This window comes from Lathamus discolor, chromosome 8, assembly GCF_037157495.1.
Source record: "Lathamus discolor isolate bLatDis1 chromosome 8, bLatDis1.hap1, whole genome shotgun sequence".
NCBI lineage: Eukaryota > Metazoa > Chordata > Aves > Psittaciformes > Psittacidae > Lathamus > Lathamus discolor.
In genome coordinates this window covers 13,134,210-13,161,257 of record NC_088891.1, presented here as the reverse complement: position 1 = coordinate 13,161,257, position 27,048 = coordinate 13,134,210, and the positions used below count along the sequence as shown (strand labels likewise).

Here is a 27,048-nt window from a genome sequence, read left to right as displayed (position 1 = left end):
ACGCTATCGCCATTAAACACACGCTCTCCACCCGTTCCACGCTTCGCGACCACGCTGCGGTTGGACTCGGCTCCTGTTTAACACTGACAGCGAAGGGAGATGAGCGCAACCCACCCGCTTCTATGGGTGAGGCACTGCCCGCTCGCCGGAGACGGGGACAGTGACCCAGGGTGTCCAACACAGGGAGCAGAACCTGGGACCTGCACCTCGAGACCCTCCCAATGCCAACCGTGGCTGCCGTAACGCTGCAAAAGGCAGCCTAACGTCCCCCCCGTTTCTTCTTGTGTGCATTGAACAGGCGTGAACAATATGCTGTTACTCCATTTACGGGCTCTTAACTCATGTGCCTGCCGCCTGCTCTGTGAAACACTGAGCTCCACAGCAGCAGCCTTTTACTTCCCAAATGCCATTCGGGCGTTCACATTGCTACTGGAGAAAGTAATGGCTTAACGTAAACACAAGGGTCAATGTTCAGCAAGTCAAGGTAACATTTAAACAAACCAACCAAACAAAAGCCCCAGACCACAACAAGAATACAGTACTTTAATCATCCAAAACTGTCACTGGTTTACAATCTGACAGCATATAGTGCTGATATGCTAAAACACTCAATTCACGTTTCCTCAATGGAAATTTAAATTGAACACTTGCTCGTTTGTAGCTTACAAACAGTATTATTCAAGCTGTAGAGAGAATAAGGCTGTTTCTTTAAAATACAAAAGTAAATAGATAACAGCTTTGGAATATAGGATATGTTTCCATGCTTAGCTTGGAACCAACAGAATCAATATATCAATATATGCGGTCATTTGACTTCTGCTTTAAGTGGGAAATATAATCAGGAGGAAAAAAGTATCACCTCTTTCAGAAAAAAAAAAAAAGACCATGTGGTTATGATAGCTGGTAACCAAATACCCTTTTGCCCTCATAAAAAATGAAGTCATACACAAGCTCTCACTACATTTGATAGCACTACATAGAATCATAGAATGGTTTGGGTTGGAAAGCACTTTAAAGATCATTCAGTTCCAACCCCCTGCCATGGTCAGGGACACCTCACACTGGACCAGGTTGCATGTTCGCTTTGCTTGTTGATACTGTTTATGATTTCTAGCTACAGACTCTGAATTCCTTCATTTATTCCAATGAGGATACACACTGTAGGCACTAAAGTTATGGCTGTAAGTGGTCCATGCACCATGCCACATCTTGCACCAATTTGGAAGGCCAAACCCTTCTGGCTGAAAATAAACCAAACTCATTCTCTACGCCGAGCCTGTCAGATACCTGTCCTGAAAGTGCCAATAAGCAGTCAAATGCTCAGCTGCTGTCTGTCTACAGAGCTAAATTCATTATTAAGGTCTACTACTATCATCTCTGACCAGACACCTGAGTTGCAGCTTAAAAGCCCCTGCCTTTGGTTGGAATATAAATCATTCAGCAGCTATCTTGATATAATAAAGGAAGGGATTTAGGCTGTAATTTTCATAATCCATTTTCATTCATTTTCATATTAATTTTCTCCATGTTCAAGCAGATGACTGCCTAATTTCTTTGATAACAATAAATCATCATAGAATCACAATACATGAACAGATTCCACGACCATGCAGCCCTTCAACAAATGAAGGAAGATATTACAGCCTGTTTTTTGACACAAAATGATTATGGTGCCTAGCACATGAGTAGCACAGCTTTAGGCAAGTTGGCACATGACATGCTTTGGCCATGTTTATACAGCACTGCCTGTAAAAAGACAATTTGTGACTTTATGTATACTATACAAGAATAGTGCAACCTGAATTTTAGAATCTAAACAGTTCTTGAAAATTTACAAAGCCAAAACCAAAAGAAGCCCCTTTTGTTACGAGTCAGACAGTTTGATTGTTTTGAAGTTACAGATTGTCTTTGGTTTTAACAGAATTAATACTGACTTGCTTTTCAGAGCACCCATTTGTTTATAACAAGAGGCTGATTTTGAAATAGGAAAACTGTTCTTCCACAAGTATCAGCCACTTATATACATCCTCACTGAAGGCGCTATGGTTTAAAATTCTCAGTACAGTTGCAGTAAAATTTGAAGTTGCCTCCGGACTAAAGTCTGTCTTTAAAGATCCAAAATGAGATTTGCAGCAAATGACAAGGTGGGCAGAGTGTCAGGGAGCTGCTCTGTTAAATTTTTATAGTATATGTAACCTGATGCAAAAATCTCAGTCCAATGTTTTCTATACATTAAATGCTCACCACGTTACGATGCTCTGATGAAAACAGTTGTCAGTTGAATTTTCTGCTGCTCAAAAGATTGCTGAGCAGTCCCAAAGAACATTTTTGTGATCTCATGACAACACTAAGCAAACTAGTATAGGACAAACTGACCTGTGCCAAAAAGCTTCTAGGTTTTCATATTATATCAGTCTACTGTGATTATGTACAGAAGTTGAAGTGATTCTTGTTGCCTTATTAGTTTGCTTAGCTACAGAACTTTAAATACATCATACTGAGTTGACACTGCATATTGGTTAATTTCTGCATGTCTTACGTAGTGTTTCAACATCAAGACATAAGCAGAACAGAAAAATCCTTTCTTAAAAGTGTTACTTCATTATTTTATTAAAAAATGACAGATTTATATGAAGTACTGATAGCTTAATACAGCAGCTTGAAAAAAAGGATTTTTCCACTTGCCAGCAAATTGGAGCAGTGGTTTTACAGTCAGGGGATTTTTTTCTGTACAGAATTATGCAGAATTAAAAAAAAAATGCATGCCCACTACTTCTAGAGAAATTTGTACTTATGAATGTAGATAAAGATTTTTAAACAAGGAATATAAACTAAATGCTGATGAACACATGAAATCGATCTAAAACTATATCCAGTTCAGATACAGAGCAAGATACAGTCATGGGATCTCTTGAAAAAGACTTTCAGGGCTTAGGTGTAATAGAAAAACTGTTATTTTGCAAGGCACCTACTGTTTTTAGTTATTATTTCAAGGCTTACACTTTTTTATTAGTCTCTCAAATCTCTTGGAAAAAGTCCTTCGCCAATTTATTTTTATTAGGTTTAAAGGGATGTCTTTAATTAGTCACAGTATCGAGAACTAATAAAATGCAGAATTACAATTGAGATAGCTGTGAAAGATTTCTCTTCAGTGCATAAACAAGGCTGAATAGCTCTACACAATGAGACTAACTGTTGTGTGAAGAATCCCTTTTCACTAATGCATTGTTTCCTAGAATATACACACCCCTCCATGTAAATAAGCACCCCCAGATTTTCTAACAAACATTTCAATTGGGTCATTATCTGACCAGTGACTCTGAATGTGCCATTCTTTGACTACAGACAATTATAACATTGATTTGCAATTACATTTTTAGTAGAAAGTACAGCCAAAGTCTTGAAATACAAAAAGTTCTTAAAAAAACCCAATCAAAGACTATGGTACAGAAACTGGTGCAGTTACTGTGTCTCAATCTGAAAAACATGATGTATACCAGCAGATTATTCATATAGCTTTGCTTTAAAAGGAATGGGGTTTCCAGTCTTTTCCCTTCTAACCCAGGTAAATGTAGTCCAACACTGCCAAAGCCCAGAGTGATGACCGTGCCTGGACGACCCTTGAAATCTCCACACAGTTCTCACAAGAAGATCTGCTAGATGTCTCCTTCAACCCTCCTCTTGCGAACTGTAATGAGAGAGAAAAAGGGTTTTACTGTTTTATCATTATAACTACTCTTTATATTTCTACAACTCGAACAGTTGCTACATAAAGCTGGTACATTAGCAGAGTGTTACCCATCATTTTAAGCAGTGCTTATTGCCTTATTCATGAACATCTTCAAATACTTGTGAGGAGAGACTTGTGGGAAACAACCATTTTGTTTGGTAAGCAGATATAGCCTTCACTCTTTTTATACATTGCAGTTTTCTCACTGAAATTTACATGGCTTCAAAAGAAACAGTACAAGAGTTTCACAGCGCATCTAATATGATTGATACGCATCACAAAAAAATGTTACATTCAATAGCCTCAAACATACCGGTTGTTAACAAAAATATTCAATTGCCAAAAAATGCAAGTGACGGATTTATGAATAAAATCACTAAAAGCTCACATTCTGTTTAGACTTAAGAATATGCAAGATTGACAATGACTGGAGTTTTGCTTACTATTTGTAGTGTTCTTAATTGATATTTTATTTCCCCCCTCACCCCCCCATCAAATTATTTTCCTTTCCTGTGCAGACACAAGGCTAAATGTCTTCAAAATTATACAGGGCATCTCCACTGATATCTGTTAGCAAGCACAGCTAAACACAAAGTAATTCTGTTCTCAAATCCACACACTGGAAATTATGTGGTTTTCCAGGTATTTGCAATTTGAGTTGATCTTTACTTTCAGATTAAAATAACAGTGGCAAAACTGTTTTGTTTAGCCTCCCCCTTCCTGTCTCAAGAAATGCTTTACATACAGTTTAAGGAAACAATCAAAATCTCACTAGAATTTTACCTTTAGAAAGCCAATGTATTGCTGACTTTGAGAATAACCCATAGACTTATCACAGAATCAGAGAATGGTTTGGGTTGGAAGGGACCTTAAAGCTCCTCCAGTTCCAACCCCTGCCACGGGCAGAGACAACTTCCACTAGACCAGGTTGCTCCAAGCTCCATCCAACCTGGCCTTGAACACTGCCAGGGATGGGGCAGCCACAGCTTTTCTGGGCAAGCTGTGCCAGTGCCTCAGCACCCTCACAGAGCATCAATTTAAAGCCATTACCTCCATTTGAATCCAGCTTATTTCAGTGACAACAGTTATGCACACCTGCTTCCATCAAATCACAAGAACAGATGGAAGAGTTTCCAACCTTAGACTTCTCCAATCATGCAGTTCAAAGCCACATACACAATCTCAGACAAAGAAAACAGAAGTACTACACAGTGTAAGCAAAGGAGAAAGATGATGTAGACTATTTTTTAAAAGAAACATACAAAGACAGAAATGAGATACTTTGAACATCCCAGTTTTCAGTGCTCAGTACCCAACTGGGTATTCAGCGTAACTGTCTCTGTAGCTTCAGGGCTGGAGAGATGGAACTGTATTTGCAGAAACTTTTACTCGCATACTCCAGACTAAGAAAGCAAAGAAAAAAGGCAAGAGATCAATTGAAACATAGATTTCCAACTGTCAAACACCAAAATAAGAACTAGTGAAGAAAGAAACCTTAAAAGAAAGTAGAGCATTATGACAAAAAAAAATAAAATAACAGTAACTGATTTATAACCTATTTTGAGAAAGGGTTATGCAGTGTCCAAGTGACTTTCTTCTCTCTATATGCACTATTCGTTACTCCTCCTCCATCTCTTTGAGAGCTGTTCTCCTCGACTTTTTTTACTCAGAGTGGAAGCAGATCATTAAACCAAATTCCAGTTTCCTATGTCATTCTCTCTAATGTGTCCCTGAGCTACCAGTCCTACTAAACTGGCCCATTTTAGTGGCCCATTTTGACGCTCAGATGTGTAATCCTTATCAAAAAGGATCTAAAGCCAACAGGCTTAATTAAATGGAGTTTTAAAATGCAGTTCTATTTAAATAGATGGACTACATTATCTTGTTGTAATTGAGAGCTTCAAGTATTTGACATTATTATAAAAATGATATCCGTTCATGTGCTATTTTACTAACAGATTTTCTGCTGGTCCATTTAGCTAGGATTCTAACAGATGAGCTCTGACAAAACTTACTGCAGCAAATAAAGATACCACTGCTGCAAGTTACCTTTTCGAGAGGCAGGGAAGGTACCTGTGCATGAAGAGAACCATAAAGGATGAGATGACCCAGCCCCAATCTCTGAACATAATAATACGTTCAGTTTCCTTTCTCAAGCAATCCCAAATGAGGCTGGGTGTGCTGGCATTAAAGAGGACATCCTGCACAATTAATTTCAAGTACTGCTTTCGAAGAAGGGATGACTCTTATCTCAATACAACTGATCAAAACTATTATTTTCTCCCTCTTTGCCACAGCTCATGTTGAATTTGAATGTTCTTGTTCTAGACTATGCTAAAAATCCTCAACTCATTCACCTGAGCACACCTTCAACAAAGTAAAAGAACATCAAGCAGCAACAGAAGAGTAGGAATAAAGCACAGGAGAAATCTGAAACTCATCTACTCATATTTTGCTATCCTGGTTGTGTCAACAGAAAAGCAGAAAACCCCAGACATCAGTACCACACACACATTCATTTAATAGTCATTCTCTGCTGACAGGGCTTACCCAAATCATTATTTTTTGTGATAGCTGCAGCTGCCCTGGCTCGAGGTCCCTGTTGTGTGAAATGGTATCCAAATTTGAGGATCTTCGTGTTTTCTTCAAGCATCTTGGCAATTTCTACTTCTGCAATTGTGCCCAGCTGCTGCCTCTGTTAAAATAAAAGATACACAAAGACAACAGAGCTGATGTATATTCAGCCTAAAAGAGATCAGAATACTTTCATCATAACGTCAATAAACACTAAGATTCATTTTGATTAATCTAAAAGGCAGCAGGTCACAAAATGCATCTGTGCACTTTAAAGCACAAGCAAGCACAGAAGTGACCAGGACTCAACCTCAACAGGATGCTTCTGAGAATCAAACAGACAATAATTCATGGGGTTAAGGTATTTAAAAGCAAAATATTTTGGCAAGTTTATCACAAGCTGCCTTCAATAAATACATAGTCAACTAGGATAGACTGGTTTTGACTACAATATTACCACCAGCTCACTTACCTGATTATCAATTTTGATCTCTGTCAATGTTTCGTTGTCTTTCAGTGCATCGACCAGTGCCAGAATTCCAACTCCAGTGATGAAGTTTGATTCTATGTTTAAACTTCTTAATTTTGTGTTTACTCTCAGCATATCTGCAAGAGCCTTTGAGTGCAAGAAAGCATCACTAAACTCTCAAATTTTGCTACAGTTCATCATAGCACACAGTGATGACCTTTTCCATTAGTTAGCTCAACAGGAGCAACAAGTCACAGACAGACACATGGTGCAACCTTGCAAGTTTTCACTTACTGAGACTGAAGTGAGTCTTCAACCAGGCACTATCTACAGTCTCCTTTTAAATAGTATTTAGTCAAGAAAGGCCCTTTCTCTTGTGACAAACTAAAAAGCTACACAGAATACAAAATAGTCTGAAATTAGCATATTGGATCAATTCCATTTTGTCAGCCTACACGGTATACAACGAGTAATGCAAGCAGTTAAGTAAAGGTCAATGAAAGGGTATTAGTCAAGTGAAAGGAGAATTAGATATGGTTTATTTGTCAACAGGAGATCTGACTTTCAAAATGCTTGTGTCTAAAGATTTGGTAGGAAGAGGTAAACCGCAAAGCTATAAGCACAGCACCAGGATGCAGCTAAAGGCACTCTTACGGAAATAGCATATACCTGATTTTATTTCTGAGAAAATCATAAAAGAAGAGTAAGTAACTGCTGAGGATTTATTTTCGTAACAACCATAACCTTGAATTTTCTTTTAATATCAAGTCGCAATGCAAAAATACTCCAGCAAAACCACACCTGAGAAAAAGAAGCTTTTATAGGCTATTACAAATGTTTCAGTTCTACTGAAAAGGACCTTTAATTGGCCCAAACCAAAGCTCTCTAATGTTCATTCAATGAAGTTTTTCAAAATAGTTTTCTTTCTAATATGAAATTAAAACAAATGCAAAGGATTGTCCTGGAAAAATTAGTGATGTATTCTTACCTCTTTTCTTTAAATATGCTTTTTATTCAACATAGGAAAAACAGGACCAGATGACAAATGCCCAAGTTTCAGTTGTGTCAAAATAGATACCTTCACTAATGTCATGCTTTAGTGCCAAAGCTTTAAGCCAATCTTTGGTAGCAGGGGTACCAAAGAAACAGGTGTTTTACAACTTCCTTCAATTAAAACTCTAGCTAGTAAACAAAGATTATGAGCTTTTTCAGTTTCAAATGTGCTTCTTTTAAATTAGTTTTGAATATACTAGTGACTCCTGGAACAAACATTAGGAACTAAACAGGAGAAAAAGAAAAATATGAAGTTAACAAAATGAAAGATCAGTGAGGAATTGTAAAAAAAGAACTCTCACTCATACATCTGATGCACGGGTGCATGCTAGTCAACTAGCAATCACCAGCTTTGATACAACAAAGGTTTGTTAAAGAGAACATACTTTACAGTGTAACAGAATTTAATAATTTTAATCTCTAAATATTTAAACAGGATTCAACTCAATCCCTCACCATTGTCTTTCCATCCTAACTTCCCTTGCACCCCGCTTAAGCACATTATCAAGAGTACTTACAACAGCAACAGGATCATTGCTTCGGGTGGCTGCAAGGCTGAAATGCTTCACATGCGTGTTGGTTTCTAAGGCTTTTGCAAATTCCTTCAGTGTTGGAATTGGTATGTTCTTGAATTAAAAATAGCATTTCAATCTCTTGAGATACACAAGGTTATCCCCTCCCCCCAAATTCTTCCATTATCTTATTCTCTTTACAGCAAAATGTACTATATTAACTATCAGTGCTCTCCAGTAGTCTCAAGGTAAAGGCTACACGTGTAGCAAAGCTATATTTAAGGTATAACAGCTATTTAAGTCACCAATTCTGTAAAGCAAAGTCATCTTTACTACACTGATGCCATTACCATAATGTAAATGTTAAAGTATTTAGTTGACTTGGAACTGTTACTGAGCAAAATTTACATGGAAGAACATTCTGCTATCCACATCAAATTAATCTCTCACAAATACAAAAGCATTTAGAGCTTTAGAGTGGTGAAGCCATTAGCATTTCATTCTCTGTGTTATTTTAAGTATAATTCCAGAATTTGCCAATGTATACCTTGATAGGTTTTACAGTGTGGTAGTAACCAAGCTTAAAAGTAATAATTTTAGCTAATTAGGGTAGCAAATTTTTCAGTTTATTATATCAGAGATTTTGTTCTGTTGCCTTTTTAAGCATTTATTTTGGCTATCATGTCTACTGTAAAATAGCTTAAAACATGTATTTTACTTTCTTCCTTTAATAAGGGCAACAAATATGCCAGGCTGCTAGTGAGGCAGGAGTGCCATGGTTCTGTTTTCTTTCACACAAATATGCAAAAGTTTCAGCCATGTTTAAAACCACAATTGTTACACTTGTAAGCAGATGCTGCCCTCATTACCAACAGCTCTTCTGTACAAAAATCAGAAGGGTGTTAGGTACAAGCATCACTTTGCCTGCAAAAGTAGTAACCAAGAACTCATTGATCCTTCAAAGGATAAAGGATTGAAAAAAGTTAACTCCATAATGGCGAATTGCTGGAACCATTGCCAACTTGGCAGCAACAGAAATCTGGGTAGTAAGAAAATCTAAGACTTTAAATACACATTTGGCAAAAGAAACCAAGATGGCTTATCGGTTTAGCTCTGGGTTTCTGAGATTACACACACATCACAACATTCAACAGAAAGGCTGCTTTACTTAGAAGAAACCTAACATACTCTCTTATGAGTGTAAGCTGCAAAACTCTCATGCAGAGTTTTGCAGTTTAAAGTGTCTTCTACTGAGCAAAAGCAGCGTATTTACTTCAGACTTCAGGTAATTACCTTAATGTTATTTAGGTTAACTTCAACAACACGAGAATCATTATCCTTAATCCTTTGCAGTGTCTCCTCTACATTTGTGGGATTTGGTGGCTCATCGAAAACAGGCAACATTTTTTCACCTTTTACTATATCTGAAAAGTAAGGCATTTAATTGTAATCAAACGGGTCACATCCTTCACCGTGAATAAATGATACTCATAGTAAATATTTTCTGCCTTTAAAGATCATCAGTCTTTAAACCTCTCCCCACCCAAAACGCATACCATCCTCTCCTGACCATATTTTCATAAAGTTCAACTCTTTTCCAAAGGCCCTCACAGCCTTCCTGCTTTCCTTCCACACCAGGAAGCATACAGGAGTTGAATTATAAACACAAACACGAAACCTAAAACCCAACACACACAAATGCATGTTTATGCCTACTTTTATCCCCCCAAAGTGACTTACAATCAGACTAGACTGTAGTGTACATATATTTTAATTTCACTCTTGCCAGAACTCAATTAGCAATATTACAGACACGACCATTTCCAACTCAAGACTGCACAGTCTAAAGAATACTAGTGCAACAGAAAATAGTTAATGCTATAGTACAGAAAATAGTTACTGCTATAATAACTGTCTGTAGTACAAAGCACTCATTTATCTAGCACTTGTGTACACACTTACCTGAGAAGCTGTCTTTGTCAACCCCATTACGGCTTCCTACTACATCACAGAGCTCATAGTTTGTTATCAAGTGCGACATTCCCAGTATAGCTGTAAAAGGGTAAAAAGAAAAAGCCAATAAAACAATTTTGCTGTTTCTGACTAATTCAGCTCAGGTTCAGAATTCCTTTAATACCAACTCGTGTTTGTAAAACACCCTGTTATCAGTACAATAAGCCATTCGATCTCTTGATCATTTAAAGAAAAGTAGAAATAAAACAATTAATTGCAAACTTTTAAGCTGTCTTTCACATCTTAGATTTGACCTCACCAGGGTCAACCATCAAAGTTAAAAGTGAAGTTCAGTCACAAAATTATTGACTTAAACTTCAGAAATACATGTACGTGTATTCCTAAAGCAGCACGTTCCTCATGCAAAAAAAAAAGTAGTACCATACACAAGAAACCCCAGCCAGTCTGAGGAATGAACTTAAAGGGGTTGAGTACTGACAATCAGGCATCTTTTGCAGGCCAAAATAATTTACCTTCCTACAAATTATCACAAAGCAACAAAGTTGATACACTACAAGCAAACTGGTATATAATATGATCTAGTTTCTATCACAAATGCAACTTCCTCTAGTCACATTTCAAATAACAAACACATCAATTATAGATCTTTCTTGTCTAAATACACACCAGCTCATTAATATCTCAAGAACAACTAACCTGCAAGGTCACCTAATTCTGTGTCTGTGGCACTGGTCAAGGCTTCCTCCAGTTCTGGATCAAGAGTGAATTTTTCTTCCGCATAAGGCTGTACAGGCTTCTGCTTGGGGATAAATATTTTCCCTGGAGTTAAGAAAATGCAGTCTGATGTTATTTCATATTCTATAGTTACTTATCTTTATTCTTTTCTGTACTTAAGGAATATATATTACATAAATCCTAAGAGCACCAAGGACAACATAAAGGAATGAGGTTTCTTCTTTGAAAGTCAGATATGGGGAAAAAACAGAAACAGGACATAATCATTCTTTGCTTCCCTATGGATCAGAAAGTATATACAAGCCTCCTTTATACATTTCAAACAGCCCAGAAAAAGTGCCTATAAGGAAAATTTAGTATCACTAGAGGATGAGGACCAGCATCCTCTCAAGGGAAAAAGGGACCCAGGCAGAACTGTAATCAGAATGTGTCAGAGTCAGCATATCAAATGCCATGATCTGAAACCATGAACCTGAGAGGTTGTGAACGCTCCATCCCTGGCGGTAGTCAAGACCAGGCTGGACAGAGCCTTCAGTGACATGGTTTAGTGGGAGGTGTCCCTGCCAAGGCAGGGGGGTTGGAACTAGATGATTTTAAGGTCCTTTCCAACCCTATTCTATGATTCACTGCAGTTTTATTCACTGCATACATGGTATTTCTGATTTCAGATGTTAACTCAATTTTTAAGTAGAAAAGGGAGATGCCCGAGCTGCTTGAGAAAACCACAGTAGTGAACAGCACAAAACAGGGTAACAGATTATTCTGCCAATGGCACTGTTTTCTAAAATGACAGTAAGAAAGGTCATAGAAGATTCAATGGAAAAAGGAGCAGTGGTAATGCCACATTCTGCACCAACTTTGCAGTCACTAAGGACAGGTAATGGGAAAAGTTATTCCAGGAGACATGCTAACTACACAGACCTTTATTTATAGTGCATGATTCTTCATATATCATACTGCATATATCTTCAGCTGAAAAGTTAGGGTAAGAAATCAGAATATGAGAAAGCTATTCTAACAGTTATTCTGAATCAGTTCAGATGAGAATGATTTAGCATTGCCCTTTCAGAACTAAGTCTGCAACTGGTTAAGAACCCAGGAGAGGTAAGGGGTGCTTAGGTTCAGGACAAATTAACATGATACTGTATTGTATGAGAGAACAAAAGTGATACATTTGGTACAAGTATTTCACAACTAGAAAACTGTGCCTCTCATCTCCACCCTAACTCAAAGTTTCTCAAGCTTTCCAAGTTGCCTGAACTATCAGCAGAGAGAGCTGCGGGAAGGGGCTCCAACTGCTGTTATTTATTTCCTGGGGTAGGAAGTGGTGTTGATAATCTTCCTATGAAGTCTCAGTGCTAAACCAGGAACCCACCCTCTGTCATAATCATAGCTAAAAAACATTTCCACACACAAATCACTCTAGCTCATCCCAATTACATGGTGAAAACCCACCATGCACCAGAATCAGCTGGCCAGAAGCCTAAGATTTTTTTTAACTTGAACTGCAACAAGCATATCTTGTTACATGTTTGGACTGAGACTAAGTTTAGCATTTTTAAATACCTCCCCATGACAAGAAGCTTTATAGGGATATTGCAGTTTCATTTCTGGGAAATTCCAACAAAGCAGGATTTTGATTTCACCACTCGTGGAAAGCAATGCCTGAAGTCAGGTCCCGAGTCCAGCAGCAGACACAAAACCCATAAAAGCTTAACAAAACTCATCCACCTTTTCTCTCTCTCTCCAAATTCCTATCCTAGATTACAATAGTTTGTAGTTCATTTTCTTTTTATAGGAACTTAATGCATGACCACTAGCACAGATTATAAAGAAGCATATCAGGTTTTTCCCTGACAACACAGTCTGATGACAAAGGTCTGTTGCTAGCAACACAGTATTTTTGTTCCTGGGTTGCTATCTCTTTGGAAGGTTGTATAGATGGTCATTATCCATAGTCAGAAGCAGAAAATAAATCTCCTTACATAACTGTATTGACTACAAACAGCAGCTGAAAGCAGCTGACATGCATTACCACCCACACCTCTTGTTTGATGGACAGTGCAAAAGTAACTATGGTTGTGGTGAATCAGGAAGAAATGATTTATGAAGGAAAGAGTCACAAATTGCAGGCTTCAGTAACAAATGCTGACGATTATTCTGACACAATTGACACGGTACATTTCTACCTCCACTGTACCACCGCCACCTGCTGGGGAAGCAATAACTTTCAACTTGTAATTTTCAGAAGAGAGATGAGTGTTTGATGAGGTTTTCATTAAGCCATGAAACACTCTGAAGAGCACATACATGATCTAAAGCCTCTCATTAGCTATGCTTGTGTTGTTTCCTCTCAGTAATACAGGCAAGTAAAAAAGTGAGGATTTCAGAGTGAGAGGAGAGAGCAGGGAAGTGTTATGTGAGCACCTGAGCCTTCTTTCATGTCATCCTTTATCAGCAGGCTGCAAGTGGGAGAAGGAAACTGATCTCAGTTAAAAGCAACTTCGTTAAAATTTATTTCAACCTATATCAGCCTTTTGTCTGGTTCATCACAATACTCACAACAAAGAACTGCTTTTCCTGGTGGGTACTTTACATAATTCTTCAATACATAGGTTAGGAACTTCTGGTTCTAAATATTTCCTTCAAAAGACAAAGCTTATCCATACATGCCTGACTCATAAGATAGCCTAAAGAGGCACAAGCATACCCAGTTTTTATTAAAGCAAAATGTTAAGAGCCACTCCCCTTCAGAAACTTTCATTGCAGCCAACTGCAGTCACATGAACTGGGTCAGGAGCAGTTTTTGTTACAAAACAGGTCACACCCTTGTGTATATAATGTCTCATTCACTGGCTTCATCTCATCCTTGCCCAGAGTTCAGAGGTTTACCATGCACATACGAAAGCAAGACCTTCCTCACTCCCAACTTCTAGTAACATACCTCAGAAAAAGATAAGACCCCTGTGTCTCTGGGGCCAATGATCTAACTCCAGGCCTGCTGCCAAGACAGTTTAGCAATTCCCTTCCCTAATGTAAGATTTAAAAAACCCCACAGACTATACATCTGTACAACCCATAAGCTGAATAGCTTTCCTGGCCCTTGAGTGGAACATTTCCAAATAGCAGGGATTTGATCACATAAAGGAACAAGACATCCTCCTTTTCAGCCAACAAGGATGCTGCAAAGATTAAGCAATACAACATGAAGAGGCAAATTTCAGAGTTGTTTGCATATTTTTGGTAGTAACTACATATTCAGGTCTTCTATGCCTTTACCTAAGGAGTTAAATGGTACACATCCCAGGATTAATTCACAGGCTTTCTTTGCTGTTGAATGAACTTCCAAGTTCCACAAAATCATATTGCTCAAAAGGCAGAAATGTTGGATGATGTCTGTTGAAGTGCCAATGACATTTCGTACACAGACTCACAGTATCTAAGGTGGGAATCAAAATTCTGCAGGAATCATGTCTGCTCAGTGAGGCCATGCACTGCATATGCTGGTGCTATTCTCACATACCCCACAGTCCTACCCCCAAGCTATTAGACAGCAAGTGACCTCAACCTGGAGATCAGAAGAACATCCAAAATCCACTTTGCAGTAGTTTGTCTGCAGAAAAGGCATCAAGTGTCACCTGAGGACAACTGAATACAAGCTCGTCTCATCAGTGACTTCATGAAGAGTGAGCAACATCTGATATACTCCTTACATCTTGTGTTCCTTAAAGTTTTATCAATCCAGAAATTGATATAATCTGCAATTCAATCACCAACTTTTACCATGTGACAGACTTAGGTTCACCAATTCACTTCTAAGCGTAATTTAATAGTATTATTTTTTAATCCACTTACAAGTGACTTCCTCGGTGTCTTATTGTAGAAACTGCTCTGTTACTCATTATCTGATTAGAGCACATAGCAGTGAGTTAGAAAACTGTTTTACATTAAGGCTACAATATCACATGCTATTTTGTTCCCAGTGGTCTGGTACAGAGAACATCAATTCGCCAAGTTGTTTCTCCAAAGCTCCTACATATTAGCTTCCTTTTAAACACGTAACACACTTCCTTTAAAGATCAATGATAGAAAGGCAAACAGAACACAGCATCACAAATCCTACTGCAACAGAAGCAAATGGTGACCTAGAGCAACAACTGGGAAGGGCAGCAACAAAAGAGCTCCAGCCAGGTGACTACAGCTTCAGCCTCACAATAGCCTGGGTGACACAGCAAGGGAAAAAACCCAAAACAAAACACCAAAATGAAAACATTAAAGAGGAAGTTATATGAAATGCAAATCTACACAGACAAACATACCCTGGCAGGAATGTAGAGGGAGAGTTGGAAGAGAAAGCAACAATTAGGAGAGTGCAAAGGTTGCACAAAGTACATTACTGATGTTAGATATGTTTTTATCTTGGGTGCAATAATCCTCATCTTCTGCTGTTCCAAGAGAAGTGAGAAGCATTGGTCAGACACAGTCAGAAGCGTGGAACACACTTGAGGGCAACAGCATCCAGCACTGAAGCCTCATTTCACTGTTTAGGTGACAGATCCTTCTCCTTGCACTATGCCTCGTAAAATTTTTATGACATACTTACGTACACAGATCGAGACAAAGCTGGTTTTGTTGAAATTATTACCACATTGCTCTCATGAATCTCTGGAACAATGCTTTACTGTATGTTTCAACACTTAATTGGAACAGAATGTGACTTAAGTCATTAAATTGTGCTTAAAAACAAAGTATGATTTTAAGAATGCTTTTAGGAACAAAATCAGGCAATGGAAAAATGCAATAGAACATAATTTAAGGATTGTTCAACTTTACATTTCTCTAGCACTGTTCATCTCACTGTATCAGGACACTTTACATTATTTCACATCTACATTTCACAGCACACAGAAAAAGAGTTCCAAAGACTTGGAGAAATCACATCATCTACTAGGGAAAGATGATGCAACATTGTTTTAATAAAGCACTACCTCAAGATGAGGTACTTGGGACAACTGGAAGAGAAGATTTTCCTTTACACTGTAGTAGGGAAACAAGATTACCAGAATCATTAGCAATCCAGGATGTTTAAAATTAACCTAGGGTAAGCTTCTTTGATAAACCTGAAGGCCAAATTGCCACATGGAACATTTTACTAGAATCAGAAGAGGAAAGAATAGATTTTCCCCTTCTTGCTCCGTAAAATAATTAGACCAGGTTAGAGCAATGAGACCACCTAGGCACATACAAATATTTTAGCAGAGCCTGACCTACAAAAATGGCACTAAAAAATCAGCTGCAACTCCAGTCCATCTCTTTCTCCTCAAAACTTACAAATCTGAAGGTTACAATTGTCAGGTTTCTTCCACATTTTTAGTTTTAATGAAAGCAATAATTTCATTTTTCATATAATTTCTCCCTTCTTCTGTGGTACTAAAACTTTATAGTAGAAAATGTTATTAAATAGTGAGGGGTTTTTTTTAAAGATATGGGAAGTTTTGCTAACTGAACTGGTATGACATATTGCAACATACAGGCAGACTGCCTATATTACATAAAGGAAATGACATTTGATCTTTCTTAACCAAGATCTGCATTACAGCTGGACCCTTCTGTTTTTCTACATGATTCACACCAGTTTTATTTACCCAAATAGTTTTCCATGTGCATGTGTACATAAGCAGACTTTAAAGAACCACCTAACTGAATGAAGCACTAGCACTCAGTAGAACACAAGTACTAACTAGAGCAAATCCTCCATGCCCACCGTCACAGCCTGAAGGAGCATTTAATTCACTATATTCAATATACTGCATTATCCTAAACTCAGTTACTCTTACAGATCCAGGCAGCAAACTCCCATTCTCCTATAACCAAAGGAATGTCAACAGTTAACTTCCAATGAAAATGGTGTAAACTACACAAATAAGGCAAAACACAGGGTATTAAGGAAGTAGTACATCACATACAGTGAAGCACATTCAAGTCACAGCCTCTCTATTACCTCAAGGGAAAGAGACCAACATTGTCAAGTAACAGCTATCTGGTACAGGCAAGAGAAAAATACAAATATCCCAAGCAAAACTTGCATGGGATATTCACCACCATCACAATCATGTACACGAACTCAGTAGATGAATGCTCAAGTCTAAAATGAACAGTGATTCACAGCAGACAATTAAGTAAAGGGTTTCAAACCCTTAAGAAGAGAGGAGCCTGCTCACCTCGGGCAGCTGGAATGCAACTTACCAAACAGTTTACTGAGGTCTTACTGCAGATGTGCCCTGCTGCTGGCGAAGGTTCAGACAAGCTAGGATTCACAAGCAGTACACAAACACTGTCAAGTGAGAGCTAAAAGCCTCCTCCTATGACTATGTGCTCTGGACTGGGAGTTTCTGTCCCTACTAATAGCGCCTTAGTAAGGCACAACAAATTTGGGAACTCTCGCTTTTGGCAGAAGAAAATAAATAAATTATTCTTATATATTTAAGATGCACATTCTTTAACTTTCTCCAGAAAAGGAAAACACTTCCCATCCAAGTCAGCAAGATGACTAGATCCAAAACAAAGATTTAAAATTCCATGCTTTAATAATGGGTCTGCTCACTGGGTCAATGTTTCCATTGACCACAAACCACTGCCAGATTTCAAAGCTGCTTGCAATGTTAACTATGTCATTAGTTAATAATAACTATGCAATCTTATTAGACCACTCAGTAAAGGTACCAGAAGAACAACACGACTGCATACATCACTTGCATGGCCTTGTCAGCCTACAATGTCTTTGAACATTATCATCTACAACATCATCATTATACTGCTATTTTTTAAATTCAACATGTTGCAAACGTTACTGTCTATACTCAGCTCCACAGGGCATAAACCACAGGCACAACAACAGCATTAGTTATTAATATCACAAATCAGGGCTAGCTCTTACTTTGAGGATACCACCCCATCAGAACTGGGTTTATCATCTGATAAAATCTTTGAGTCTTGTCTCCTTCCTGTGCTAGACACAAACAGCACAGCAGCACTAGCGTCACAACTGACTGAGCAGGAAGCATCCCGCCTCTGCACAGTAGCACTCGCTCGGAAACGCCACCAGTTAAAAAGCAGGAGAGCTGCCAGTGCTTCAGTAAACTTTGGTTCACAGCAGCTCTGGCTAGTCCACTTCAGAGATTTCATAACCACCTACACCAACCGGAAAGGGTGGCGTTACCTTTCTTTTCTCTTGTAAAAGGCACATAGTCTTCCCTGTCTTTGTGCTCAAGAGCCTGCTTCTCTAAGTATGCCAGGAGCCGTTCCCTGTCGAAGGGACCTGAAGCCTTTTTAGCAGTCTGGTCTTTCTGTCGGAAGCCTGCAGGCAGCAATGCATTCTGCAAAACAAAATGGATCATATAAAGTACAGCTTAGAAAGTCTGAGTGAACACCTGCTTAGTTTCATGTCCCTCTTCCTTCTCCCTCTCCCCAAGGTTCAGACTCAACACATCATCCTTTTTAATCAATCTTTGATCCCTTGCCAACTTCCTTTTTTGGGGGGGGCAGGAGAAGGACACAAGATAATCTGTCTTTAGGTACCAAGAATACATTTAAAAATAGAGTATGTTGCACTTTGAAGAGGACTGAAACAACACTTTAAGTACAATACTCCCAGGACTAGACTTACTAGGTAATTCGGATTTATTTTCTAGAATAAATACTGTTTAAATGAGTAGTAGTAAATAAAACTTGGCTATTTACAGCTTAGACATTCAGCAAGAGACTGCTCCCTCCACCTCTTACATCCATGTGTTTCCGAGTCTTCAAAACAACTGTCTGTACTGTTGTATGACACTTAACACAGGGTATTCCTACTTTCGACATGATTCAAGGTGGGGTGGTTCATTTTGCCATCATCAAAGTGTTTCAGCTAAAAAAAAAAGCCCCAAACAAACAAAACAAAAACAGTAACAAAAACCCACAACCAACAACAAAAAATGGAGGATATTAGTATGGAAAGAATGGGATATTTTGAAATTCAGATTGTCATGAAGGATAGCCAATCACTTTTGCCAGTTCTCCTATGTTAAAATGTCTAGAAAGCCAAAGCCAATTAAAGTATCACGAGTATTTTGCAGTGCAACAAAATAGGTGATCATAATACTCTTAAATGACACCCAAACATCCAGATTAAGTTTAATCTTGGTACTATTAAAGCAAGAACAATCAGGAAGTGAAAACACAAGTCTTGGAATCCGACATTAGCTACAGTACCAGTAGAGGACATAGCCCTTTATAACAGAGGGCTAAAATGTTCCTTATTCAATACCCCATGCTGACATAATAATTCATGCGCTGAGCAATTATTTGCCTCCTCTTTGCAAAGTCAGCACAAGGACAGGAATAGATTGAGATTATCAAATACAGGACCAGGAATCTCTAGAAGAGGTTAGCGCTCTCCCTCTCCCATCAAACTCCAACAGTGGAAGCAACAAAACAAAATAGATGCAGAAGGGCTGTTTACCAGACAACACTGGGATCAGAAAAGTTAAACAGGCCTTTCTCAATAAACTTCCTTTCCAAGAACACAAGTCAAAGTAATTTTTATTATAAATACATCCCAGAAAGCTCCTCCTGACAATTTCTTCTTCCATTTTCCTCTACTGCAGTTGCATTCACATTGCAAACAGGAAATAAACAGTTGAAACATTATATACAAATATATCTGCAAATAAGATCATGAGCAGACTAGGAAATAACTGTCCCAAAGTACAAGTAAAAAAAGTCTCAACTTATTTCAGACTACTTTCTAAACAAATGAGAAAATAAAACTTCTCTTGGCTAATACCTACCTCAGGGTCAAGATCATCCAAAACAGTTTCCAGTTGTTTCAGCTCTTCTTCTGAAAGTTTGCCAAGAATTTCATCCTCATCGAGATCTTTGTACTTGTCCAAGTCCTTTCGAAATGGGAGTGTCATGACTCGAGCAGTAGCAAGTTGCTCAAATGCTTTAAAACCAAGTCTTATTCTTCACCAGATCTATGAAAGAAGAAAAGTTTTTAAAAGAAGCAACAATATTTAAGGTAAATATCGTAAGTACAAAGCACCTTCAACCACCAAATACATCTCTGAAAGGAAAGCTTTTTCATTCAGTATTCATATCTACCTGTTACACTACAACAAAGAGCACTTGGAAGCTGTCTACACCTTGCCACCTCACTGACAAGAATCCCGTCCTGCCATGCCCTTTTCCATCAGTAGCTAAGCTAATATATATATTCAGATGAATGCCAGACCCAGTTTTCTCAATAAGAACACCAAGGCCACAGTTCCCACAGAGCTGGGCAGGCTGCAGGGCAGGATGGAGTAAATGGCAACTATACCTAGTATTTATGAGCCCAGCTTAAAGCTGCTGTTCTTTTACAGACATTGCAGTCAAAAGGAGAGCTAAGATGCTTTACATGTATTGTTGCTGCTGCTGTTTAAGAGCAGTAAAGGAGAACTTCACTACAAACAAGCTAATTGTTTATTACTGACTCATATCCCCATGTATTACCTACAGAGGGAACAAAGGAAGTTTGCCTCCAAGTTAATTATAGCACTGCCATTGAAATAACATTGTTTTGTCCAAGGAAAATTAAAACACCTTGATGAAAGACTTAGGGAATACAGCTCCAAAGTAGCAGCACTCCAGGCAGCCCTACAAACACATACACCCCATTAAAAAAAATTAAAAATACAGAACAGACCGCTTAACTGCTCACTGAATAGTATACTTGGAGGAAACTGGGGTCCTTCAAAAGATGTCCAGCCTATATAGTACTTCTTACAGACGGAGAGAGCACGGGGAATCTTTATTCTAACAGTCACAATTTTTGACCATTTGGCTTGCAAAAAACAAAGAGCTGATCACAATAGGGCTGAATCTGACAAATTGGCTTCTCTCAATTTTCTGTAAGTTCTGGGATTCTCCTTTTGTTCTGCCAAATTCCTGCTTCAAGTTGAGCATACGCACAAAAAAGGTAACTTGAATGTCTCTTTGTAAGTGAGCAAGTGTCCACAATGTACATGGGGAGCAAAAGCTAGATCATATATTCAGGCTTATTAGCTTCCCTAACCCCCTATAGAAATACTCAACACAGATCAGACATGCAGCAAACAATTTGTTCTCCAATGGCCCACATTCCAGTTTAGAAGCTTGCACCATGTGTACTAACTGCATTAGTTCAAACTTGCACTTACACTGTATGTCAAAACCAGATCAATTTAAAGTTATTGCCTCTCATGTAAAAGAAGGGCCATATATACATACTATACTATGGAATCCTGCTTACAGGATTCCTTCACCTCAGTTGTTTATATCAGGAAAGGTCTCTGTGGCAGTCATAGTTACACTCAGTGATATTTTAGTTCAGAGACACTGAACAGACATGAGCACATAAAGGCCCATCCACACCATTCAGTCAAATTTACCTGTAAAGTAAATATGGTTTTAACAATTTCTTTTGCAAAACCAGTAAACTCTCAGTTCCTACCAACATCTATAGCAGAATAAGGAATGGATTTACAGCTATTTCCAGGATGCCTGCTTTTAAAAAGTATTACTGATATTAACATTGCAGCTTACTTGTAAACCACGGTTGACATTGATAGGCCTTAACTCCAAAACTGGACTACCAACTTTGGTAAAGTTCCCTCAAACATAATAAAAACCATGAGGAATCCTCAATCTCGTGGTATATTATGTCAAATAGAAGTGTCTGGCCTCCTCTGAACTCCAACCAATAATGTTGAAAGAGCTTGGACCTTTTGCAAGAGGCCACAGAGCTGAGAACATCCAAGTTTAATGGCTGCAGAAAACACAGAGGGTAGCACACCTACATTTTTCAAGCCCAAGTTCCAGACGTAACTAAATGAGTGTCTCTATGGGCTGGTATGCGGCATGCCACCTCCTACAGCTTTCATAGTCTCGTGGTTATTTGCTTCTCCAGGTGTGTAACAGCTGAAGGACAATCAGCTGATACCTGCAGCAGATGCCACACAATCTGCATGCACACTTCTCATTCCGAGCGCCTTAATGTTTTGCCCTTCCTTACAGTTCAAGCCATTACACACTATCATACGAGAAAACATTTCCTGCAGCTAATTACACAGCATTGTTTGTGACCAGGCTACACCATCTGAATCCTACATCAAGACGCTGCTATTTACCATATTTCTGCATGTCCATTTGCATTCAAATATTAAAAGGTGCAGTTTTAACAGGCAATTATAAGGAACAGAAGAGTTAGCATATTGCAGGATAATTCTCCCCTTACTCTGAAGGAGAGCAGCACTGCATTACCATGCATTACATTTATGTAGGCTGTATTTACTCTCTATGAATTGCTGTAAAATGCTGCTGCCCAAAATTAATTACTTTTTATTTACTGCATCAGTATGTTTCACATTGGAAAACTACTCATCCTTTATAATACATCAGTTAATGTTCAGGTCATAGCCCTTAGCCTCACTTGTGTCTATAATGGGATCAAAGTAGCCATTTCAAATCCTGAGCCACAGTGTTCAGACACACACACACACAAAAGTGAAAAACAGAGCAGCAGAGAAAAAAAACCCACAACAACCTATTTCGGTAGTAACCGAGTCTTCACTTCAGCAAGAGGAAGAGAATCACATGTGGCTTGGCAAATTTAAAGAGTTTTGGCCATATTTTCTAATACCTATCAAAAGTATTTTTTAAAACATGAAAGCATACTTAATGTGAGACACTTTAAGACGTTATGCTGGTGGCACTGAACAGCATGGCTGTAGTACAGAGATTCCCTGGTAACAACTTTCAGAAACATTCCCTGCAACAGAAACAACAGCACTCATGACACTCCAGAAAACATGCTAAAAATCAGGTTTTAAAACATGGTGTCAGGAATTCTCACTGCCTAAAAAGGCCATAAAGACCAGCTGAAGCCCTAATCTAATCAAACAAGCCCCTTCACCTCCCATTAAACACATCTGGTACTGTTTGCTTTCCAACATTCACCGTAGCACTGCAGCAAAGACACAGGCGTAACAAAGTACAAGCTTTTAGAAGCAGCAGTTACCCAGGCTGCAAATGTTTGTGGCCTATCTCATTGCAAAATTGTAGGCAAAACCGAAACCATCAATTTCAGCTTTGCAAATACACTTTTTTGATGAGCAGAGCTAGTTTTCCTCCAAGTATCTTTCTTAGCTTTACCATGAAAATATTCCATATGTTAGAAGTCCAAAGGGCTAGTGTTCTTTTTTCAGATATATAAACTCCAAGGTAAAGTTCTTTACTCTAGCAACTTCACAGCTGCATAAGAAACATGTAGGGAAATGGAAACAAAGCCATCGCTTCCAATCAAATTTCAATGCTCTATTTGCTAGGCAGAAGTGGAAAAATCAGAAATGAAGATATTCTGCTGGACATCAGAGAGACATAAATCTTGTGATTATTTCTTCACCTGAGGAATCCATGCACAACTGAAGAAATCGGAAGACAGCAGTAACTTTAGGGCATATCTTAATTACCTGAATTATCCCCTTGAAAGATTGTCAAGAAGTTTTCACATACCTCTTCCCTACAAGTATTTGTTTTCCCTGTGTGAAAAGGCATTTTTAAAACCCAAGATTCTAAAACCAGCTAGATTCCAACTTTCTTTCAAAACTTCATCACCACCCCCCGATTTCCATTATATTTAAGAACACAAGTTTTGGGGACCCTTTAGCAGGAGTAACCCTTTAGAAATATCTTACCCACAGGAAACTAGAGCCTTTTTAAAGTCCACCACAAATGGTTTCCATAACTTGGATTTTAAAATAGCAGTGACATGATGAAAAACAAACTGAGCTGGTTCAGGTCAGCATGTTTGCAGAGGTCACTTTAATCAAATTTGTTACTTCAGAGCCTCCTTCCACCCAACCTCTGGGTGAACCTGACCTGGAACAGGGGGATCTACAGGGTTGCAGCATTTCTGCATCAGTCTGGGCCCAGACCATCCCAACTGCTTGGAGGAGCCTAATCTGAGCATTTCATCAGGGAACCCCTGCACTGGCAACAATTTTACTTTCCAGTGTGTGAGATTACACAGAGCTGTATATGAAGAATGTGCTGCACTTGAAGGAGCTGTCTTTATTTACCAAAGCTAGGAGAAAAATGAGGAAATAAAATATTACCGCAATCCCAGCAGGTTCCTTGGCATGTTTCTATAATGCCTTACGGTAACTCTGCTGATGCTGCTTTTCTTAGCAGAAAGCTCTCAAAAACTCAGCTGAGCCCTCCGAATCTCCAGCCTGGGGCAGGGCACAGCAACCAGATTCTCTTGCCCAGGGATCCCGCGGGCATCCCCTAGCCCACAGCCTTGCAGAGCCAGCAGGTGGCAGCTCATCTTTGCCTACACTTTTTGTCAGGATAAATAGTGTTTTCTGGGCAGCAAGGAATAGCTATTCTGGGCTATTTTCCTACACAAGCAAGCCCGAGGCTTCTTTCTGTTCAAAGAAACAATTCACTAAGTTTTATACATGACAAACTGAGCTTCCCCAGCTTCACATGTGTCCATAGGGTGACCTAGGGAGTGGAGGGGGACAGACAGCTACTGCAGAGTAAATAAAAGGACCATGAAGATTGTTCCATGATGAAGGAAATTGGAAAACAGCTGTAATTCCAGTTCCTGACAGCTCCTCCTCTGCGTAAGAGTGCACCGGGAACCAGACAAAGCCCATTCTTTCACATGTCCTGTATACAGCTACAGAGAACTAGGACACAGCTATCTTGCAGGCAGGGTGCTCTGTGTGATGGCTAAGCTGCCAAGTTGGCATTGTCCCATAAAAACTTATTCCGCATGCCTGTTCCTGAAAAACAGTCATCACACTGCAGGGCTGCATGGACATTCCCATCCAGCCCAGGCAATAGCAGAGGGGACAGAGCACGCTTGGCAAGCTGCATGGTGCACAGAAGCAGCAGCCTTGGCAGCGCAGGAGGCAGCATTCCAGCACACCCATCTCCACAACACTTCCAGGCATGCTCATCAACCTAGCTGCAGGGCAGGTATTATGATCCCAAATACACACAAGGCTGGGGTAAGCTAAAAATCCCAGGTACCACAGGTACTGCCTGCCCTAAGCAGCTCCTCTAACAGAAATCCCCATTCCAGTGGCCCATTCCCTCTCCCAACAGGCAGGACAGCACCACCGCATCCAGAGTTACTGACCGGCCAGGATAAGGGATGTTTTGGCATTGGGTTTGTTTTTTTTTTTCAGATAATATACCTGGATTTTCCTCAGTAAAAATGTACTGCCCATAGACACTGATACACAGTATGTCCTCCAGGAGGAACTACCTACAGGCCTTTCAGTCAAAAGAAGCAGCAGGCACAAGCTATCTGAACACATATGGAAGCATTCAGGTATCTGTATCCATTACAAAGAAGTGGTGAAACTTACAAGGCTAAAACAGGACAGCAGAAGAAATTCACTTTATTCCCATTATGTTACTTAAGGAAAGCTGAGCAGTAGCCAATTTCAGATTCTCGCCTTGAAAGCCAGGCTGTGTTTCAAGCTCTGCACACCTGACACAGGAGCAAACACCAGTCTTGAGGATGCATTCAATACATTATAACAGATTTAACACACCCAACAACCTCTCCAGAACATCACAGCTTGTGTGTACCTGCGAAGAAACACGTGGGTAGCTCTCAGGGGCTTATACCGAGAACTTACGTGCAAAGCTCCCAGGAAGTTCAGGTTGCTGGGAGTGCACAGGCGACCGGGAGCCCCGTGGGGAGCACCCCTTGGCCAGGCCCCTTGGTCTGTGTCGGGGTGCTGCAGAGCAGTAACCCCCCCCCAGGCACGGGTGCACCGGAAAAGCATTCCCCCGTGGTCCAGTGCCGTGAACGGCGTGCTTTATAACTTGTACAGAACACATAGAGCAAGTTGAGAGAATTACGCTAACCAGATCCACAGGCAGCTTGCAACACAGCTCTCAGGTCCCCCAGCACGGCCGGACGCTGGCTGAAACCTCACCGACAGCGCTGCGGGAGCACCCACCGGCTGACACCGCTCAGCCCCTTGCCTGCCCCAAGCCCCCGCAGCCCTTCCGCGGCCAGCGCAGGAAGCCGTCGCTGCCCCGCGCCAAACCCCCGCCCTGCCCTCCCAGCTCCGCGCTAACAAAGCGCCGACCTTCCCCCTCTGCAGGGCCAGCAGAGCTCCGGGCACCAAGGTGAGCCTCCAGGGGCCGGGCGGGCGCCGGCCCAGCCCCTCCTTCCTCGCCCCGCCGCAGCTCTCCCGCCTCGCTGTGGCAGCGGGCACAGGGCAGCGCCCGCCGCGCACCGCCCGCCCGTACACTGCCCGGCTCCCTGGCGGGGCCCGCCCGGCACGGCCCGCCCGGTCGCGGACACCCTCCAGCCCCAGCCCGCGGCCGCTCCCCGCTCACCCGGGCGGCGGCACCGACCAACTCCGTCCACCGCCAGCCACAGCCCTGCGCCTGCGCGCCTAGAGCATGCCGGGAGCTGTAGTCCGGCCGCGGGGAGGAGCGCCGGGCTCCGCGCCTGCGCTCATGGAGTGGCTGCGCGCCTGCGCAAGGTGGGGCGGGCGGGGCAGCCGGTGCGGTCACACAGGACCGGGAGGTGTTAGGGGTCGGAGCGGCTGTGGGGCGGGCGGGTGTAGGCCTGGGCAGTGCCCGTCACCGCTGAAACCCTTCGTGGTGCGGCGCCTTAAGGGCTCCCGGCCTCCAGTAGCCCGAAACCGCGCCTGTGTGGGGCGCTTGCACACGGCAGCAGTGCTCCTCGGGGGTCGCGGTGGGTGCTGGATGGGGCAGGGAGGCTGCGGGACCCAGGACGTGAATCCCGCGCAGCAATGGGGCTCGCACATAGGCCGAGGTGTGCGTGTGACCGCTACCCTGCCGCAGGCACGGCCTGTGTCTGCGGCCGGGTCCTGCTCTCCCTGCCAAACCGGGCGGGTCGTGGGGCTCCCGTGTGCTTTCAGAGCGCCCCACGTGCATGCAGA

At 40.7% G+C, this 27,048-nt stretch overlaps 1 protein-coding gene across 3 annotated transcripts; it reads right to left on the bottom strand.

The window, feature by feature from the left end:
• Positions 1-529: 529 nt before the first annotated feature.
• LOC136018734 (tropomodulin-3-like) lies at positions 530-26,582 on the bottom strand. Of its 3 annotated transcripts, none has more exons than XM_065688266.1 (10): positions 26,477-26,582; positions 19,879-20,064; positions 18,267-18,423; positions 11,009-11,131; positions 10,301-10,390; positions 9,632-9,762; positions 8,345-8,452; positions 6,777-6,920; positions 6,281-6,425; positions 530-3,688 (listed from the first exon to the last, which is right to left on the bottom strand). In XM_065688266.1, exons 2-10 carry the CDS (start codon positions 20,002-20,004, stop codon positions 3,657-3,659), a joined length of 1,056 nt encoding a protein of 351 aa, XP_065544338.1. In that variant the 5' UTR covers positions 20,005-20,064; positions 26,477-26,582; the 3' UTR covers positions 530-3,656. The 3 variants fall into 3 exon arrangements, with proteins under 3 accessions (XP_065544338.1, XP_065544340.1, XP_065544339.1); XM_065688268.1 differs by lacking the exon at positions 26,477-26,582 and adding an exon at positions 26,224-26,443; XM_065688267.1 differs by lacking the exon at positions 26,477-26,582 and adding an exon at positions 22,784-22,850.
• Between the last annotated feature and the right edge of the window lie 466 nt (positions 26,583-27,048).